This window comes from Limanda limanda, chromosome 13 (assembly GCF_963576545.1).
Source record: "Limanda limanda chromosome 13, fLimLim1.1, whole genome shotgun sequence".
NCBI lineage: Eukaryota > Metazoa > Chordata > Actinopteri > Pleuronectiformes > Pleuronectidae > Limanda > Limanda limanda.
In genome coordinates, this window is record NC_083648.1 from 2,791,295 (window position 1) to 2,812,681 (window position 21,387).

The 21,387-nt window shown below is 43.3% G+C and overlaps 1 protein-coding gene across 1 annotated transcript in view; it reads left to right on the forward strand.

Annotated features, from left to right (window-relative positions):
* LOC133017781 (receptor-type tyrosine-protein phosphatase N2-like) overlaps positions 1-18,205 on the forward strand; it is a gene marked incomplete at its 5' end in the record, with an annotated part of 140,385 nt that extends 122,180 nt beyond the window's left edge. Inside the window, 8 exons of the mRNA XM_061083968.1 lie at positions 1,822-1,895; positions 4,401-4,478; positions 6,039-6,158; positions 7,136-7,302; positions 9,576-9,629; positions 13,441-13,505; positions 17,615-17,688; positions 18,134-18,205. Coding sequence (XP_060939951.1) covers positions 1,822-1,895; positions 4,401-4,478; positions 6,039-6,158; positions 7,136-7,302; positions 9,576-9,629; positions 13,441-13,505; positions 17,615-17,688; positions 18,134-18,205 — 704 coding nt within the window. The remainder of the gene's footprint in view (positions 1-1,821; positions 1,896-4,400; positions 4,479-6,038; positions 6,159-7,135; positions 7,303-9,575; positions 9,630-13,440; positions 13,506-17,614; positions 17,689-18,133) is intronic.
* Between the last annotated feature and the right edge of the window lie 3,182 nt (positions 18,206-21,387).

Below are 21,387 nucleotides of genomic sequence, written 5' to 3' on the forward strand. Positions count from 1 at the left end.
ATTTTTAATACTACAAACCAGTACAGCACAGACGTTTAATACATCTTCAAATTAAAAAAAGAAATTAGCTTGATGAACTCTACAAAGAACTCACCAAGGCAATTTCCTGTATGTGCAAATATACTTGGCATTTAAAAGTATTCTGAACCAGTGGGTTTATTTTGATAAATTCATGTTGCTTGGCCAGGCATGGTACAAACCCACAGAGTTTGATTTGGGGTCAAAGATTAAAAAAACAACCATATCTTATATCATAAACTTTTCACAATGTATTGGAACTTGTAGATTCACAGATATCAGGATATCTTATTCTGAATGTAGGCTAAGGACTTAATGGGAATATAAGGGTGAATATAATCAAGAATAAAATAGGCTAGAATGAAAAGTGAACTGTCAGGGTAAACTTGAACTGTACTTGGTTCATATTTAATGTCACAGTTTGGCATGTTTGTCTTCAGAAATCTGCACCAGCCGTTAACATCCGCAGCTACAAATCAAAATGATCAGGAGCGATATCAAAAACTCTAATGAACGTTCCTATTAGTTAGCATAAAACTGTGAAGTTGAGTTTGTTGAGATTTTTTTTGTTGTTGGCACATTTGGAACTAAAGAGCGTCTGATTTAGCCGGACGTGATATGTAAAGTGAAGTAAACAAACCCGGTGTTCTCCGAGCTCGACCTCTTATTATCAGAGGCCAGGAGCAGATGGGGGGGGGGGGCAGAAGGGCTGTAAATTAGTTTTCTATTAAAGCTCTCCTGCACCGACCTCATCAATGATTAAAATGTTCTAAGCTTCTGTGGAAATAGCCCATCTTAAAAAGTGCTTTCCCCTTCTCGGCTTAATGGAATCCAGGTTGTCAGCAGGGAGAGCAGTTTGTCAGGGATACATTGCTCCTCCTCCTATTTGAAGCACCACTGGCTCCTCCCACAGATTCTCAGAGCTGCTTCTGCCACAGTCAGAGCTTCACTCAGAACAGCACCATGCAAGAAGCTGGGAAATGTGCCACTGACCAAATGTATTCAGTGACCCAGCAGAGCGAAGATCTCCTGAACCTGAGAGAGGGAGAGAAGATTTATCCTCCTGAATAATCCCCTCATCTCCAAAATACACGTCTAACAAGCAGCAGCCACCAGACTCTTCAATTTCACGATTCTGTGCCTAATATTATAAAACGTAATTTATGTTTCTCCTGTTGGAACTTGAACCTTAAAACCAAGGCTGTCGATCATCGGCTGTAAATAAAGATGGACGACGTGACAGTGAAGTTAAAACCCTCTTGATCGCCCCCTTGTGGCTGGCTGCAGTATAGCTCACAAACCATAGCACATTGAGAGCTAAGGACACACGTTGTTGACTGTTTCCTGAACATTAGAGCATGAAAACATTATCCAGTAATAACACAATTTAAAATCATCAACTTGACCCTGAGCTCCTTTAAGTATTGAAGAGCGGACCTGAGTTTGTAAAGACTGAAGCACCGAGAGTTTCAGAACTCAGCCCTCGTGACTGTGAAGCGTGAATTTGATCGAGCAGTCAGAGATCAATCTGTTGAATCTCTGAGGGAAGTTCCTCAAACAAGTCCCCTGATGGTTTTTAATCTCCGAAATGAGAACAGTTCCATTTCCGAGCTGAAAACATCCTTGACGAACGAGAGGGGAATAAACTCGTCCGGTCACGGAGACGTTGAGTTGACGGTAGAAATGAACATCAAGGCCTCAGCAGTGAAGGTTCTGTCAGCTGGAGAATCTCCTGATCACATGTGACATGACTCGTTTCATTCCTCTGACCAAATGCACTGAATTCCTCCGTTTGTGTTCCAGATGATCACTCCAGAATCACCTTGAAGGTGGAGAACAGCCAAGGAAACTCCGATTACATCAACGCCAGCCCCATCGTAAGTACCCCCCCCATGCCAGCCTCCCTCTCCGTCCCCAGGGGGCGTCACGGCAACAAAGGCAGCCGACCGCTCTGCAATATCAATTTTGATGCAACGCTTGCTTAGCTCCAGCAGCAGCTCCACTCCAGTGTGTACGTTCTGCTCCATGAATATTAATCATTGTTTTACCAGAAACACCTCGGGTGAGGATTCACTCGGGGAAGAGGACGAGCTCACTTCTCATTTGTGACAAGAAACAAAAGATCTGTCGGCTGCTGGGAAATGATTGTTTTTGACCTTGGGTTATGCTAATTTTACACGAGTTTGTATTTACTGTTACGGTGCGACTCGCCGGTAGGAAGGAGAAGAGGGAAGTGAGGGAAGAGAGGGAAGAGAGGGAAGAGAGGGAAGAGAGGGAAGAGAGGGAAGTGAGGGAAGTGAGCGAGTGGATCAATTTGGAAACAGTGTTTGGATTCGTAGGTTTACGTTTCCCTGGAGGCAGATACAGTGTGTTCCATTAAAAGCAACAGAGACGCTATGCATTTCAAATCTGGGCGTCGCACCAAAAAGGAGCTGAGAGAGTGTGTGTGTCTGTGTGTGTGTGTTTTTGTGTGTGTGTGTTTGATAAAGACACAGAGAGAGAGAGAGAGGGAATCAAAACTATTGAGGAACAAAGGAACAAGTGCGAGAACAGCAGCGACACGTGTACACACTTTGAGGCAGGCATGTGCAGACACTGAATTGTACTCGAACACAAGAATGAACACACGCACAGACACGCAAAAAGCACACACTCTGAGGTGAAGACCCATTTCACAGCTTCTGTCATTCGTACATTTCCGTGTATAAGTAGACGCCGCCCACGTAGGCGATGACGACAGGAAACCAAAACAAACCAGGTCACATGGAAACAAGGTTTTTCTTTTTGAAACGTCTCTTTAATAAGCAGTGATTCAACCTGGTTGAGTTAAAATGTGGATAAAATATAAGATTATGGAGGTTATTTAAATATGTGGAGCCTCATTCCGTCAGCTTCTCTCTCTTCTCTGCCACTGTAACGTTTTCTCTCTCAGCTCCGGTGATATTTAGTCGTCAAATCTGCAGCGAGTCGAGAACATGAAGCACAGTCAGAGATATTGGCTGCTGCAAATCAATATCCACGATTTTGCCCTCACAAGCTTCAAGTGTTTACCAGACTCACGTATATCTGTAGAATTAAATAGCATCTGACATCTGAGTGTGTGTGTGTGTGTGTGTGTGTGTGTGTGTGTGTGTTTGTGTGTGTGTGTGGGAGAAAGAACAAAACCCAGAGTGTAATCGTTTAAACTGCAGAGAGAGAAAAGAGGTGAAGTGATGAAGAGGAGTGTGCAGAATTGTTTTCTTCTTCATATTGTCTCTACCTTTTCCTCCTCCTTCACCTCCATCTCTCCTCAGCCTTTTACTCCACCATCCTTCTTTTCTGTTTCCACTCTCCTTCAGTTTCTGAATCCCTCCATTCCCTTTCTTTCTCCGTCTCCGAGGCTTTAACACTCGGGGCAAAGACACAATGTGTTTGACCACATGTTGCTGGATTCTGACCAGTTTGGGCTTTTAAAGCTCCCTGAGAATTTAAATTTCACATTTCCTCCTTTGTATAAATGTCTGAATATGTGAAACCAGGGGAAACCAGGACTCTTTGTTCAGTTAAAGCAGAATTATGTGCAGGATATTGTGCGATGAAGCCGTAGAATCCACTGAAACCCCAGTTCTTCCTCCTCTGGATGTTTTAATGAGCAGAAGTCTCCGGTTCCTTGTCGCCTTTTTCTCTCTCTCTCTCTAAGTTACAACATTTTAAGTTCATTAGAAGTGCATTATTATTGTTTGGCATTCATAAAGGGAACAGAGGAACATTAACGACAATTTTCGCGAGGCAGAAAAGCCCCAGAAATGATCTGTCTTCTCTCTGTAATTGCTTCCAGCTAAATTGGTCCTGCTCATTATTACATTTACCGTACAATTTGCATGGTAATAGGCAGGAGTGTCACTCACGTCCTCTCAGATTCACCTCACGTCCGCGTCCTGTCTCGAGCTCTGGACGCCTCGGCCGTGCTTCTGTGATTTCCATTATGCTAAAGAAGTCACCTGCAGCTGCAAATACGAGAACTTTAAAACATATTAGTAACCTGCAGCTCAAAGAGACACGATTCGACTTGAAATGATTTAAATGCAAAGCGGAGGTTTGACAAGGAGAATTACACGGAATAGAATGGGAGCTTTGGTTTTAATTGGATTGTGTAGAAATAAAGTAACAATAAGAGAGGTTGGTCCTGGTTGATATTACAGCTTGTTTTAACGCAGACGTTTTAAAACACACAAGAGGAAAGAAACAGTGAAAAGAAACATCAATATCTCCTTTAAAAATCAACACAATGTAACAATTTAAAAGCTCAGCAAAACATATTTACCAATAAAGTTAAGTGTGAGTTCTTCAGTAATAATTTGATCAACATCTATAACCTCACTTCATCTTCTCTCGTCCTCCAGATGGATCACGACCCCAGGAACCCGGCTTACATCGCCACTCAGGGCCCCCTGCCCTCCACTGTGGCCGACTTCTGGCAGGTAAGCAAAACACACACACACACAGACACACACACACACACACACAAAGACTCATGAAATACAAATCAATACATTCTCGCCTCTTAAACAAGAGTTAACCGTTTTTTATTAGTGCATCGAGTCGCATGGGAGACCGGCCGGTTCTGTGAATGTCGTTATTAATGTCTGTTTCATCATCACACTCACTTACTACCACACACACACACACACACACACACACACACACACACACACACACACACATTCAGGTCCAGTGAGACACATTTTTAATGCAGGAGACAGTTTGCCCACTGTCCCAAGATTGGGTTTGAATCTAAGACCAGGAGATGGATGAGCTAGTTAGTTACACAGTTGTGTTGTGTGTTGTGTGTTCTTCGTCCATGAACCCGTCTCCTCCACTCTCCCTCGTCTCCCTCTCCATCTTTTCTCTCTCTTCTCTGATCTTCATCATCGTCGTCCCAGCTGAGAAAGACACGGTTGAAGCTTTAGTTTGAAACTCTGCGTCTCACCGAGGATTCAGCTCAGGTTCATCCAACAGCTCCTCTGTTCTCCGGCTCGATCCGGGCTTCTTGTTTTCTCGTGACCCGGCGACTCAACCAGCTTTACCGCGTCTTATCAGGCTCTTTAATCAGCCGCCGCCAACGTTATTACACGACATCGTCCTCGCCAGGATCCTGCTGAGACGCCCTCGGGGCAGAGACACCGAACGCACACACGCTCCAGCATCATGGATCCGTCTGAGTTCTATAGGAAAGAAATACGAGTTGAAATAACTTCACGACCTGCTCTCACTCTGTCAGCTGAAGCAAATTAACACCATTCGTCACAAAAAGGGAAAGTGCACGGTCACATCCTGAGGTGCACGAGACCGGAGGGGGGTCTCTAACGAGCGCTAACTCACAACCCCACGCAATTAACATCCGTTAGAAGTCGGTCAAGGTGCAGCAGACTGAGCGGCAGCTGGATCCGTCTTGATTATCTGAACGGGACGATGTGGGAGCGCTGTTGTTTTATGGTTTCCCATTAACAGCTGACTGGGGCGGCGAGGATATGACTGCGAGCAGGAGAAATACGACCCGGCGCTCGCTGTGGAACGACCCGGCTGGGAGAGAGAGAGGGAGAGCAGCCGACACACAAATTACTTTTTATGTCACAACCCTCGACATCGTTGTAGTTGGAAAAGTGCACGTGTTGTTAGATTTCATTTTTACAAAACACACGCACACAAAACACATAACTTCAAAACCATGGAAGGCACCAAAGTTAAAGGAGCCTCATCATGATCAGGAAGCGTTGACAGCTTCATGTGAGATCTCCAGTCACGAGAAGGAGAATCCAACTCTCAGGAAACGGCCGAGGGACATTTCAGGAAAATCATTGTAAAGAACCTTTGGTAACTGAAGCAGACGGCGAGTTCCTCCGTCACAGACACTAAGCTAAACAAAGTCGTTCCTCTAAACAAACTGATTGTTCACTCGCTCCATCATGAGATCAGTTTGAGATGCTGGCGTTGCTCCGGCCGCGGTGACGAGTCTCACGAGGCCGTGCTTCTCTTTGCAGATGGTCTGGGAGAACGGCTGCGTGGTCATCGTCATGCTGACGCCGCTGGTGGAGAGCGGCGTGAAGCAGTGCTACCACTACTGGCCCGACGAGGGATCTAACCTCTACCACATCTACGAGGTGAGACACGTTTTTAAAGTATAAAAGCATTAATATTTACTTCTATAAGAGGGCCTGCATGGAATCTGATATGTCTTCATTGATTTGATCTAATTCTCCCTAAAAACATTACAATTTATTAACTGAAATTCAAGTTTTGACAAGTAAAAGATTATTTATCCCAAAAAATGTTCATCCCTTAGTACATAGGTCTTCAACAGGGGGTCCGCGTGGTTGATTAGACAATTTTTCTATATTTTTAAAATGTAAAAATTAGACAAATTTAAATTGTTTTAAATACACATTAACATAATTCCAGCATATTGTAGTGAACGGATAAATGGAGACAGAAGATGTCATCTTTCATTCAGCGACACACAATAATAAAAACATGGATTTATGAACCTGTGTATTATTTAAATAGCTTAGTATTGAATGCACAATAACAGGGTAGCTATGTTTATACATAGCACTAGGCCCAGTTTTTTTTTTTTTTTTTTTTTAACAATATCACTATTGAAGTTTCAAGTGCATATCAAAGTTTATGACGAATTTACAAACATTTTCATTTATATCCCCTCGAACAGCCACTCATTCACACAGACAAAGAAAAATAAATAAATAAAATGGACAATGACAACAGACATCAAACTAATGGAGTAAAAAAAAAAAATTAAAAAAAAAAGGCAGAATCATTTCACAACCTGTTATTCAATCAGTGTTATCCGTTTCATTGGTCAAAAATTACATAAATGATTCCCAAATATAATCAAACTCCTCCTGTTTACCTTTAACAATGTATGTCAATCTCTCCAGTCCAAGACAAGTCATCAACTCCTTCTTCCATATTGTCTAGGCCCAGTTTAATATAAAACACAATTTTTTACAATATATATAGTAGGGGGTCCCTGCTCCATCTCTCCATCAGTTTGGGACCCCTGCCTTAATAAAACATCTCAAATTAAAACATGAATAAAAGCTCTGTGTGTTATTCGCAGGTCAACCTGGTGTCCGAACACATCTGGTGCGACGACTTCCTGGTGCGGAGCTTCTACCTGAAGAACATGCAGACCAACGAGACTCGGACCGTGACTCAGTTCCACTTCCTGACGTGGCTGAACCAGAACGTGCCGGAGACCAGCCGCACGCTGCTCGACTTCCGCAGGTAGGGAGCTTCTTCCAAACCCGAGAGGACGCCAGCGCCACCTGTAGGAGCTGTGATAAAAGATGTGAATCTTCATGGAGATGCTTCCAACATTTATAATTACTTTTCTAAGAATGTCTACTTTATTGGAGCTTCTGGTTTGAACCGATTCCTGCTTCTCATGTTGATGGAAACATTTTCCAAGGCCGTGAGGAAACCTTTGGAAGAGAAACCCTCAGAGATAAATCCTCTTTGATAAGAGGATTCATTTCCAATGTGTGATGAAGACTGGTCCCTGTGGTGGTTTGTTGAACTGGTTAGGAGTAACACTTTCATGCTTCGGCTGAACAGAGGCAGCTTGAGTTTGGGAAAAACATCTGTGAAAAAGACAATTGAGAAGGTTTGTGTAACTTAAAAATCAAATTTAGCTCTTATTGTAAAACAAGGTAAGAGCAGGACTCATTCCCCACAGTCCAGGAGTAAACTTTGTTATCTGGCACTCACTTGCTGATCTCTATGATCGCATGTGTGTCTCACCTGGGGATTCTGGGAAACTGCCAATTTAATGCAACACGATGAAACCTTCACGGAGCCAAACAGCGCCCCCTGCAGCCACACGCTTTTCTTTTTTAGTTGGGTTCCGTGTCAGAGCAATGAAGTGGTTTTCATGGTGAGACGTCTAACACAACTGAAGGCTGACGATTACCCATGATCCTCTGCTTCCTGAACCAGAAGAGTAAACAAATCCAAAATGTTTTTAAAGGTTGTGTATGTTCAGGTCGAGGCGTGAGGATGAAGGAGGAAACGTTCTCCATGGTCACACTCACTTTAATCAAGCTGCTGATTTAGGGTAAAAATCAGTTTCCCAAAGATCTGCAGCTGATTGAGTGACGAGGCCACGTGAGGATTTTATGGAAAACCAAGTCCAGATGACTCGTGACCCTGAAAACCCGGCAGAGGAGAATCTGTTTCTCCTGAAGCGTCCGAGCATCTTCCAGTCGATGACGGTGGAATCGAAGACGCGTTGAGGGAACCGAGCGAGCGATCCTTTATCTCCGGCCCCTTTTACAGCCGCTCGCCTTCGCCCTCTTCTAACCTGATGTACTGTATAACACCATCAGGTGGGAGTCGCCCTGGCTCCTCCTCTCTGATTCACTGAGGACTTTCTCCAGCGTTAGAGCTCGACTCTGGTTTACGAGTCGGCCGCGGTGTCGCTGGCGCTCATAGATTAGGTGAGAAACCAGGAGGGAGGGGTCTGGCGGGCGTCGCCAGCCACCATCAGCTGGGAGTTACTGCCTCTGCTCGCCAGGCGCCGGGGTCACGACTCGATGAAGGAGGCGGAGCCGAGGGAGAGATGTTTCACTTTTATCACCGAGGACAAAATGCAACTTGTTTCTGTGTCGGTCGTTTCTTCCTCCTCGATGGTTCCTTCCTGTTTGTGCTTGTGCCGGCATGTGTTTATGTATTTTTTTTTTTTTTGGTTTAACCTGACTCACACCTTGACTGAGCCGCGATTCGCCCCCCCTCCCCCCTTTCCCCCCCCCGTCTTACCAGCTAACTTGCGGTTGCCAGTGTCATTTTTGTGATGTTGCAGCTAGTAATATGAGCCCAGTTGCATAGTCACAAAAGTGATCATTGGAGACTGTGGCTCTGCAACCACGGGGCCTCAAGGACCCCCCCTCCCCCCCCTCCTTCACTTCTACTCCTCTTCCATCCCCTCCCTCCCTCCCTCCTCTCTCCGCCTCCTCCTCCATCCCTCCTCCTAGCTCCTCCTCCTCGCCGTGCCAGGTGACCTGAGGTGACCTCTCGCCCCTTTTTGCTTGCTCATGGTTTGCTCGACTGCCTCCAATCTCCTCCCACCTCCTGCCCCACCCCCCCACTCCCTTTCTCTCTGTCACCCTTCTCCCTCCCCCCCGGATCTGTCGCCTCCTCCTCCTCCTCCTCCTCCTCCTCCTCCTCCCTCCTGTCTGTCTCACTTGATGATTTCTGAAAACGTCAGAAGAGAAACTTTCTTTTCAACGCTCGCTTCACCCCCCCCCCGCCGACTGTTTCCATGGTGACATCACTATTGATGCTGTTGATTCTCAAGCTTCGAAAAATATCTTTGTGATGATACTAACGTTGTGGGAAAGTCAATTAAAGAGACAGTTTCCTAATAAACACTAAATAAATAAACCGTGAACGAACTGTCCTGTGCACCATGTTCTTCTTTTCAGATTCAACATGTTCTGCCTGTGTGTTGTTATTACACATTAACAACCGGTTTCTTCTTTCTCTTCTGTGCTTTTTTACAGGAAAGTTAACAAGTGCTACCGGGGACGCTCGTGTCCTATCATAGTCCACTGCAGGCAAGTACCTGAATATGAATAAACCTGAGTTTTTACCATCTATTCCAGGGGTTTTCAACTGGTTTTGTCCCAGGGCCACCATTCAGACTAGAAAGTAATCCGCGGCCCACTGATGTGCATACGCGCACGTGTGCCTACGTGTGTGTGTGTGTGTGTGTGTGCATGTGGATAGAAGGAAGTTTTAACATTTGGTTTTCCATGTTGGTTTTATTTAAAAACCTCAAACAGATCTAGAAAAATCTGTGAAAAAAACACAAAACGGTTGATTTTCAGTGCTTAAGACTTGAAAACAAAATTAAAATGCAGTTTGTAGTTGTACTGCATCTCAGAACCATATGTATATCAATATATAACGTTCATGACTTAAATGTACAGACATGTAGCTGACATGTTGAGAGAACGTTAAAGTAACGGTGATCAATAACAATCAACATAAACTGGGGCTACAACTGAAGAGGGAAGATGACAATATGTCACAAATGACAATCACACAATATCACACAAACAATTGAGGCCTACTTAAGTTTAACCTCATGATCACCAGCACCTTTATATTATTTGAGACATATTTTTCTTATTTTAGATATTTTTCACGATATTCAAGAGTAATCTGGAAACATGTTGAAATATCAAAAGCGAATTTCGCGGACCCCCTGCAATGCCGTCGCGGACCACCAGGGGGCCACGGACCCCCGGTTGAAAACCCCTGATCTATTCCATTATATCTGTATATCTCAAGCTCTGTTGTGGTTCCTCTCCTGTCACTCGTCGCCGTGGAGAGGACGACAAACTCTTTAAATGAGAAATTAGTCCGAAAGTTGTGATTTGATTTGACAAAGTGTCCACGGAGGACGGTAACTTTTAATTAGTCACTTCAGAGTTTTGCAGTGTGACGGTCGGAGCCGATGGGTGAGAAGGAGATGAGCAGAAGAAGGCAGCGTTGCAGCAGCTTTATTTGCATATACACAGCTTGTGTGTGTGTGTGTGTGTGTTTGTGTGTCTGCAGACCCACACCACCTGAGGAAATAACTCAGACCAGTGAGACATAATTAAATCGCTATTTAACGGAGAAATCTGCGACAGTTTTCTGCAGAGACTCCCTGCAATGATTGGATTAGTGGAAAAAAATAACTTCCATCCCAGATTGCCGTTCTGTCTGTCTGCTCTCTCCACCACTAAGTGATGTATTATTCAATATGGCGCTGTGGCTCTTCCAGGATGATGAACCTTTACGTCTCTCAGGCTAGATTGCGAGTTGGCAGCAGCGTATGAAACTTGTCTTTATGAAGCATCAGCCTCAGCAGCTGGAAACATCCTGAACTAACTCTGCTCGTTCTGCACTCGGTTTGCAAACAAATGGACGGAGATCGCAACCGTATTCTCAAGATGGACGACATAAAATCTCCTCAAAAATTAAGCCAAAGCGTCTCAATCGCCCCCTGGTGGGTGGCTGCAGTATAGGTCGTAAACCCAGCCTCCTCCGCGTTAGCAAATGAGACGTGCAACTCAAATGTCAAAATACACGGGAGATTCTCGAAGATGTTTTCAGTAAATTTAGGTAAAGTCCTTATCACACTGATGAATGTTTTCATGTCCATGATAAGTTTGGTTTTGAATTAGATATTTGATGATATAAAAGAAATCCCATAATCACTGCTGCACAGACTCCAAATGACGTCCAAAAAGTAAGATGGCGGCACCGTGAACCAGATGTTTTAGTTTCATCTCACGGGAGGAAGTGAAGAAGCATCGTTCATCTGTATTTACAGTTTCTAGTTTCAATATTAAACACGTTAGTGGAGTTTATAAAATAATCGAACTTTTCACAGCATAAAATGCAGCTTAACCTGCTTTAGAGGGAAATGTAGTTAAAACCAGAGGTGTAAAAAGTACTGAAATATTGTACTCAAGTAAAAGTACCTTTACTTTGATGAAATTTTACTTAAGTACAAGTAAAAGTACCCATCTACAAATCTACTTAAGTAAAAGTAAAAAGTAGTTAATTTAAAATGTACTTTAAGTAAAAGTTACTTAGTTACTTCCAACAACTTGATGGGGGCCGCTCCTATAGAGTGCAAAAAAGGACAAGGGGTCATAAATCCAATCCAACAACAGTTATTTTTAATTAAAGGAGAATCTTTACAAATATAAGTGCAATGACATTAAACATGTCAAACATTAAACATTTAACATGTCAACACAACATTTAAGAACTTTTGGGAGGACATGTCAAGACATGAACCACATGACCTTGCCTTTAACTATGTTTTTTTTTTTACTCAGTAACGGATGTAATTTCCAATGTAGCAATACAAGTACAATACTTCAGTCAAAATCTACTAAAGTAAAGGTAAAATTACCCATTTCAAAAACTACTCAAAAAATTACAAAGTACCCAAAAAAACTACTCAATTACAGTAACGTGAGTAAATGTAATTCGTTACTTTGCGCCTCTGGTTAAACCAGATGCTTAAAAACAGGACATTAGAGGATGTTTGTAAATTAAAACCTTGTGAAAACCGGATGAGTCTCCGGTTCGGTTTACAGGTTGTTTCCATCGTGCCGCTCATTCCTCTGCACAACCGGCCAATCATGTGAGAGGACGTCGTGATGAAAGGATCACGAACGCCTCATGTTCACGCTGTAGAGCTCTCGAACCTGTCGTCCGAATCCGAGTGTGAACAGACATTTATCAGCCTGATGTAGAGGGGGATGAGCAGTGAGCAAACAGACGAGTGCAGATGCAGAAATTCAATAATCGCACCGGGTTCGGAGAGCGTCTCTTTCTCCTCGTCTCTTCTTGCCTTTTCCGTTTCTGTCACACCTTTTTATCCATCTCTCTCTCTTTTTCTGCTCTCCGTCTTTTTCCTCCACCTCTCTCTCTCCTCGTCTCTCTGGTTTTAAATAGACTGAGGGAAGGCGGCAGACGTCGTTACATGTTTACTCGCAGCCGTCGAGCTTCTCTCACACTCGTCACGCGTCTCTGATCGTCTCGTAATGATCCTGACGAGGTGGAACAACCCGGAGTAAACGCACACACACACACACACAGACACACACACACACACAGACACACACACACACACAGACACACACACACCGTCTCAGATCAGAGTGATAGTGGCGTTTGTGAAGAATATGCACACACACGGAGGAGGGTGGGTACTACTCAATTACTGTGTGTGTGTGTGTGTGGGCTTGCAGAAAATAGCCCCAGTGAAAATGAAATATTCACAAAATATGGATGCATGCCAGAACACACACACACACACACACACACACACACACACACACACACACTCACACACACACTCACACACACACACACACACACACACACACACACACACACACACACACACACTGGTCCATGAAATAGAGTGGTCGGGGTGAAGACATCAATTTTCAACACTTGAAATAATTCAAGGATACAAAATGTTCCCTCCACATCCTTCACAGAGTCTAATTCATTTTTTTGAATTGTTGTTCAGTTTGTGTCGTTGCTAATAGACAATTTTTATTCGAGGACAGAAGAACATAGAAGCAGAGAGTCGTAACCGAAGAAAATAGAATGTTCCGGTGGTTTATAACATTTGAGATAAGAAGACGATTGAAAAGATCTTCTCACGTCAGCGGCAGCCGTCGTGGTTGTTAGCGATAATGCTAAGCCACACCCCAATGCCCCCTGTCAATCATATTAAGTTATGTTCATGTGTGACATCATCAAACAGCGACTCATGGAATTAACGCTCCTCTCTCTCTCTCTGTCTGTCTCTCTCTCTGTCTCGTTGTCTCTCGCCCGCCCGTGCAGTGATGGAGCCGGACGCTCTGGGACCTACACCCTGATCGACATGGTCCTCAACAAGATGGCTAAAGGTTTGTTCCTCTTTCTAAGCTCCTCCTCCCTAGAGGTGTTACTGTGGCAACACGATTTGTCCTCCTCCCTACAGAGTGTTTGAAAATACAATTTTTACAGCCTTCAAAATAATGATATTTAATTCGATAATCAAAGTGATGAGCGAGGAACGAATAATCACGAATCCTCCGACTAAAACAAAACAACTGTTACTGTCATTACTACAAACTCACATCTGTATAACTACAGCTGCCTCATGAAAATAAATTAAACTTAAACTCTTTAAAATCCAAAGAGGAAACGTGACTTTTATAGTGAAATGGGAGAAATAAAAGATTTAAGAGGTGAATGAAAAGAGAAAGTAAAACTTCTTCCAGCGTTTAAAGTCCACAAGCTGTTTTTAAATCAGTGAATCTTTATTCAAAGTGTCATCAGGACTCAGTCGTTGGTTTTTAAACACGACATGAGTGTTCGATAATTACTATCATTAAAGTATGATGTAATAAACACAGGGAAGTAATTATGTAGGGGACTGAATATTTTATGGGGCACTGGCAGTTCATGCATAGCATTAAATTAAATGCTTCTCTCTGAAGTTCTGTCTGATTACATTCAATTATATAGTAATATAAAAGTACGTAGATTGATTTTTTGGAGGAATTTTTAGTTTCTCGGTTTGTAACGATCACATCTGTTTGAAAAGTGGGACTAATGTGCACTTACAGGAACAAGTTGTGAGGTAAATACTTAAAGCTCTTAATCATACTACAGGCTTCTGTTTGATAATGAGATGGGAATAAAGGCTTCTTCGATTTTTAGAATATTGGTCCTATCTGCTAACATTAAGGAGGCGGAGTTTATAAACCTTATTGCTGCCTGCCACCAGGGGGCAACATGCGTGATTGGTTGAGTTAATTCAGCGATTTATTTCAGCCAATCCATCCCTAGGAAAATCGAACAGAAAAGTGTTTCCCTACTTTAACATTTCAGATGTTTTGAATTCGCTTATTGCTCGTGTTCGTCTCTTCTTCCGAGCTTGATGTCAGTCGATTTATCTTCTGCAGTACCGCCACCTAGCGGACTGGAGTGGAACAGCTTGTTGTAGCCATCAGCCACTAGTTGAAATACTACGAAATGGAAATTAAGATTAAAGTGTTTATCAGTAAAAATGAAATAATTAAAAAAATGGTAGACTTCTTTATAGAAGATTTGATCGTAGCTGTGTCCTTGTCTGAGATTTTGCAAGTGTGTGTGTCTTTTTATTTCTTTATAAGTGTGTGTGTAGGTGTGTGTGTGTGTAAGTGTGTGTGTGTGTGTGTGTGTGTGTGTGTGTGAAGTGTCCCATGGTGGTGCTGCTGTAGCAGAACGAGCTCCTGGGTCTTTAATTCCAGATCAAAGGAGTCTGTCGGGCATCAGGGGCCTTTTCCCAGAGTCCCACTGTGCTCAGGGGCCACTCCTCCTCTTCCTCAGCACCCAGGGTCCGTGAGGAAGAGGAGGAGCGGGGGGGCGGCTGAGGCTGAATCCCAAAACTCAATGACACAGAGTTTTTCTTTTTTACATCATCTCACCCGGCTCCAGAATGAGGCGAGCGTTTGTAAAAACAAAATGGAAACTGACAGAAACATGGGTAATGATGCACAGCAGGGGGGGGTGAACACAGATGTAAACAGCCGATGGAACAAACGAGGAAGAGTTTTCAGCTTTTAGATTTTCGGTGCAGCTGGAAACACTGGCGTCATTAAGCAGCTCGGTCGTGGTCGAGGGTTCGATGGTGTTTTATTCACCAGTGAGAAAACTAGATGGATCCAGACTGAGGTCAATATTCATTCTGGTTTGTTTGTAGAATCAAAGTGGATTTGATCTGATTTAATGCAACAGTGATCGTTTCTTACTGAAAGTGTAAACGTGACCTGCAGTGACTGTAAAGCTGTGTTTACTATATTGATTTATCATATTGAATCAGATCAGTGGGTCATGAGCTCCAGCTCTATAACTCTGAGTCTCTGTAAAACTCCAGACTTCACACATCAGGACTCAAAAGAATCTTTTAAACTCAGATATAAAAATGTAGAAATTTGCCCCGAGCTCGTAACATTTTACAACCAATTCATAAAAATGATGATGACGACTTTTACAAACTGTAGATAACGTTTTTCCTCCTTATCCACTGTTCAAAAAATATTCAGAAAAATGATTTTAATTTCCAGACGAGTTTCATTTTGTGTCTTTTATAATTTTATATAATCTCAGTTTTTTAGTTTTTTGTGTTGGTCCAGAGAAGCTCGAGAGCCACAGGGCCACGTCCTCCATCCTGATCAAAGACTCCTTCCTCTTCCTCCTTCTCTTCCTCTTCCTCCTTTTCTCTAACACAGAATCACCCCTCCTCCTCTCTCTCTTCATTCCCACTCTTCTCACAAACGAATGAATTGTAGATTTGTCCGAGGATCATTGGAGGTGTTTCTGTGGTTCTCACGTTTTCTCGAGGTCTTTTTGTTTCACTCCTCCACTCCCCCTGTCCCCCCCCCCCCCTCACAGCTTCACCTCCACCACCGCCCGCCACCGTTCTCTTCATCTTAAGAACTGAATGAAACCCATCGAGTGCCCGAGAGCCTTTCAGCATCCCTCTGTTTCTCTTCTCCCTCCCGAGTCCAGCTGCTGAGCTCGGCCCTCGGCTTTCGCGCGTCTTTCTCGACCTCCTCAAGAGTCTTTCTTTTATCTCTCCTCTTTCTCCTCCTACGCCCCCCCCCAGTCCTACTCCTCGACCTCCACCCTGCAAAGGAGGGAAGCTCAAAATGAGGCTGAGGTTTTAATGCCATTCCTCCTTTTTTCATGTATCCAGCATTTTTTTGCAAGGGAAGTGTTTTTCTTTTCTTTTTTTTTTAATGCCGTCCATTTTGAGGTTTTTTTAGAAACGGCACAATAGCCCTCGGCTTGTTAAGACCCCCCCCCCCTCCCTCCCGGACGAAAGGACAGCAGTGAGTAGTGCGCTGCAGCTTTTCTGGCTTGAAGGGAATCTATTGTGTTTCTGAAAAAAAAAGCAAGAAAGCTAAAAATAAAAAAAAGTGAGACAGGAAGAGAAACTGGTGTAAATGAGCAGTTCTCCCAGCGTTCAGTTCCCTGCTCACACAGACCCTGAAGAGACGAGTGATTGTGTCACAACAAGAAGAAAGAAAAGAGAATTCTTCTGCTTCTTGTTTCCTCTGGGTTTGGAAAGAGGAGGAGGAGGAGGAGGAGGAGGAGGAGGAGGAGGAGGAGGAGGAGGAGGAATTAGATGTTTTTACTTTTTTGTTTTCTTTGTGTGTTTAATTGTTGCTCCCGCCTCTTTCTCCCCAATCTTTTCTCAGCAGGTTTTAAATGACTTCTTTTCCCAATAACCTCCGGTTTTCATCGCCAATGGCAAAAGGTCGATTTGAGCTCAGAAGAAGAATGAATTAGATAATGATACTAAAAATATAAATAATAATTAACTTTATTTATGAGCAAGATTATGCAAACATTTCCTGGAACGAGGTTTTGGTCTGAATCCAGATCAGGGGGCAGATCAAGGAGTTTGTTTCCCACTTCCTTTAACTTCTTAGTGATTTCTGAGGGAACAATTTATGGATCCTCATAAAAAATAATATTTATAAGTGTGTGTGATTTAGTGCAGCTTGATTGATTGAAGGGACGGTTGCTACAGCGGAGGTTTACTAAATTAGATTATGATTATTGTTACTAAAAAGAACTTGATCTTGGTCAGAAACTCACAAACAGACACGTGGGAGTTTTACAGGAGTGATGAGCTCTGCAGAGTTTCTTCTCTCACACCACCACCTAGCTGTTTGTAGTGTGTGTGTGTCTGTGTGTGTGTGTGTGTGTGTGTGTGTCTGTGTGTGTTTGCTTGTGCAAAGAGGATGAATGTAATCTCCTTTGGCTGTTCTAAAGGGAGTCTGTATAAAACACCAGATTGACAGATGTTAGCTGGATTATCTGGAACGAGCTTTGAGCGCTGGCCAACACCATCTTATATATGTGCTCTCTCTCTCTGTGTGTGTGTGTGTGTGTGTTTGTGTGTGTGTGTGTGTGTGTGTGTGTGTGTGTGTGTGTGTGTGTGTGTGTGTGTGTGTGTGTGTGTGTGTGTGTCCGACAGGTGCCAAGGAGATTGATATCGCAGCGACTCTGGAGCACCTGCGGGACCAGAGGCCAGGAATGGTTCAGACCAAGGTAACACACACCTGAAACAAAATAATATAACGTATAACTCACCACAGAGTCAGGAGGTACTTTCACAAGATGAATATATTGTAAAGCCAGAAAGATAAAAATCCTATTTGTGGTAATGACGGCACATTAAGTGCACACATCAATTAATTAAACGCACAATTTCAATGCACAGTGAAGTCGTTTGCTCAGGATTCATTGTTTAATAAAGCTGGGGTCGATTCAAGAGAAGAAATCCATGCTCCTTCTTCATTCAGAGTATTGCAGAGTATTGCAGAGTATTGCAGAAATCATAGCCACAGTCTCAGGTTTAACCCCCTGAGCTCGACTAGTCACAGGATCAGGACAGACTGAATCCTGAGAGTCAAAACCCAGGGCAACATTAACCTTCCATTAACTCTCACTGAACTCTCTTCTCCTCCGTCTTCCTTTCTTCTTCTCTCCTCAGGACCAGTTTGAGTTCGCCCTGACGGCCGTGGCGGAGGAGGTGAACGCCATTCTGAAAGCTCTTCCGCAGTAGGAAGGAGACCCTCCTTCTGACGCCCCCCCCCCCCGACAGTACTCCTCTTCTCCTCCCCCTGTCCTACCTGGAGGACGTTCCATGTTATTCCTTTTTGTGTCCTCCTCCGATTCTTTCCATCCCCTTGTTTCTTCTCATATTTGTCATTTCAGTCTCACCGTTCCTCCCCCTTTTCTCCTCCATTCCTCCCTCCCCTCCTGTTGTCTCCTCCTCTCCTTCCGTCTTGTGGGAGGAGTCAGTCCTGTACATCGGTAGAGACCTTCCTTCCCACGCAGCCTGTTTTCCAAAGTGACGTTTCACTGCATTTAAACACATTTTGATAGATTGGTAAAACAAAGATGTTCCTCTATGTTCTTTTAAAAGTATATTCATATAGTTTCTGATTATTAGAAGAGCATTGACCTGATCGGTCGTAGATTCGAGTGAGTGTACGATGTCGATCATCATTCGTGTTTTAGTGCCAATGCTTTATTTTCTAAATCAGTTTTCATTCAATGTGCTGGAGTGTCACATTCCCCCCCACCCCACCCCCCAAAAAAACACGAGTGGCTTTATTTTTTCGTAAATTTAAGTGGTGAAACATTATACTGCATCCCATTTTTTTTGAAAAATTAAATAAGATGCTACGATTGGAAACGAGATGAAAATAGCATGGATGTAATTAATATTTTTTTTTGTCGTGTAATTCTTATCATCCAAGTAGTAGCAATATTGTGTTTCTTCAACACAAGTCGATATCGTGGCTTGTCCGTGAAGTTACACTAATGTCTGCCTTAATAAAAACACAATAGACAAACTGGTAAATGTGTTTAGCAACTGGGAAACGAGGCTCGTGCGTTAAAGCCTCATTTTAAAACGACGTGTTTCCGACTTGTTCTCCCACGATCAAAGGGGGGATAGTTTTGCCTCGATGTAGCATTAACGGATGACGTGTACGTACATTGTAGCTGAAACTGTATCGCATTGAAAACTAGTTTGCGTTTTTTCCCAAAATCATCTTGCAACAAACGGCAGCCTTTTTCTAATCTGCTCTCACTCACAACCCAACGTTTGTTTGTGGTTTCTTTAAGATTCTCGCTGCACAATTAAAATCCTGATCAATCCTCGGATCAGTCGCCAAGTCGCCTGTTTATTGGAAGCTGATGTCAACGTGTGGAAAGCTAGCATTAGCTTCGCCGTGAGCCAAGATGGATGACTTGTCTCTGCTTCCTTCCTGAACAAAACTGAAGCAAACTTACGGCGTGACAGAAACCATCTTTGAGAAGAAACATATTTGATGTACACATATATATTTACGGATTTGGCCGATGTCCCATCAGCTAACATGGAGGAGGCAGCGTGTAGAGGGACTAGTGGGCGATCAAGGCGCTTTGTCCTCACTCCTGTCACGTCGTCCATCTTTAAATCCAATCTCCAATAACTGTGCATAAAGATGGACGTCAGTGGAATAAGAGTAGAAGCAGATTAAGATATTTTGGCTTTGTTTTTGTACAGTAGGAGGAATCTGAGACGTGTCATCCATCTTTATTTACAGTCAATGACTCTAAAGATGACTTTGGGAAACCTGCTTTTATTTCACGCGTTTCATCGACTGTCGGTAAATGAACAGTTTTGAATATTTTATCCGTGAAATTCTAGTTTTCTTCGTCCGATCTTATTCGAATCACCAATAACATGACGTAGACACATTCTGCTACTAGTGCATGGCTGTTGACTCAGCAAACCAGTCGCTGTGTTTTCCTGTTGCCTCGACGACGGTGACACTTTTAAAATGCGTTCTGCACAAGGACCTTAAAAAGTGCAAAAGCCAAGGATTATTATGGTCTGTAAAGTGTGCAGATCGTGGGTTAAACTGAGCTGAGAGGTGTTGCCGTGGCGTCATGATGCAACACTGCAGCAAGCTGGTGTCACGTTGTCGGAATCGACTCCATTTTCCATCAGAAAATTGAAACACGCTGCGAGAAACGTTCCCGTTCAAAGCTCGTTTGATGTGGAACGGAACATTTCTTCTTTCTGCTTGTTTGAAGAAACCGTCTTGTGTGTTGTGAAAATAAGCGGAAATAAGAGAAACGGCATCGAAGGAAATTAAATGATCACATCCCGCTGGTCGTTTCATCCGTGTGAGTCAAAACTGAACTTGTTATAATGGGGCTTTTTCCTTTTTCTTGTTTTTTTGCAGTGATGTTGTGTCATTAGCCCAGTTCCCCCCCGTCGCTGTTCTTTCTTTCTCTGACTCACTCCCATCAAGTATCAACAGACGGCTGCTCTGTTGCATTCACACTGTACATAAATCAAAAGGAAAAACAACAGAAGATATTTTTGTTCTATTGGTGTCAACAGATTGTGAATAAAGTCTCATTGTCGATGCAGTATTGTGACGGAATCCCGACTTGTGAGTTTTGTCTCTTTGCTTTGGAGCCGTGATCAATATGATCTCACCTCACCCACCGGTGGATGGACACACATAAAGTTATCGTCTCCATGATTGAATCACAACAGTTGTGTAGTCGAGATTGAATTAAAGGTGGATTTGGAAGACGGGTGTGGTCCGAGGAAAAAGGTGCCGGAAGTAGTGGGGTTGAAAGTTGAGACACTTTCTCACCCTTTGTCCACAATTTGTTAATTTATTCAGCCTTAACGTACGAAAAGAGAAACATCCCACGTACTTTCATCAATCCACTAGAGGGCAGCGCAGAGTCAAGAGTTTCTAACAACAAAAAAAAGTTAGACGGTAAAGAAGGTTGAGATAAAGTAGCTCTTAAATATTATTATGGATTTACGATGGATTTACGCAGGAGAAGGGATGGAATCCATTTCCCCACAGGTCCTTTACGTTGGCTTGGTCTTTAAACAATACTTCCACTAGAGGGCAGCGCAAATTATCTTCTCAAAAAACGCTGTTAAAAGTTCTTCCTTGTGTCCTATGGTCGTCTCCCTTGGACTATTGGCTACATCCCTCCCCCAGTGGTTGCTGGTGGTACTGCTCTGTTCTGTCTCTGCCCAAAAACAGATCAAATTAAGTACGAATGGAAGGTCTCGTCTGTTTCTATACGTGTAGCTAACGTTAAATGAGCCTTAAGAGATCGGGTTAGAGGAGATCACACCTGTCGACTCTGACTAATCAACGACAAATTGCTCGAGGACGTCGATGCTGAAACGTAACCACACAACTTGTTATCCTT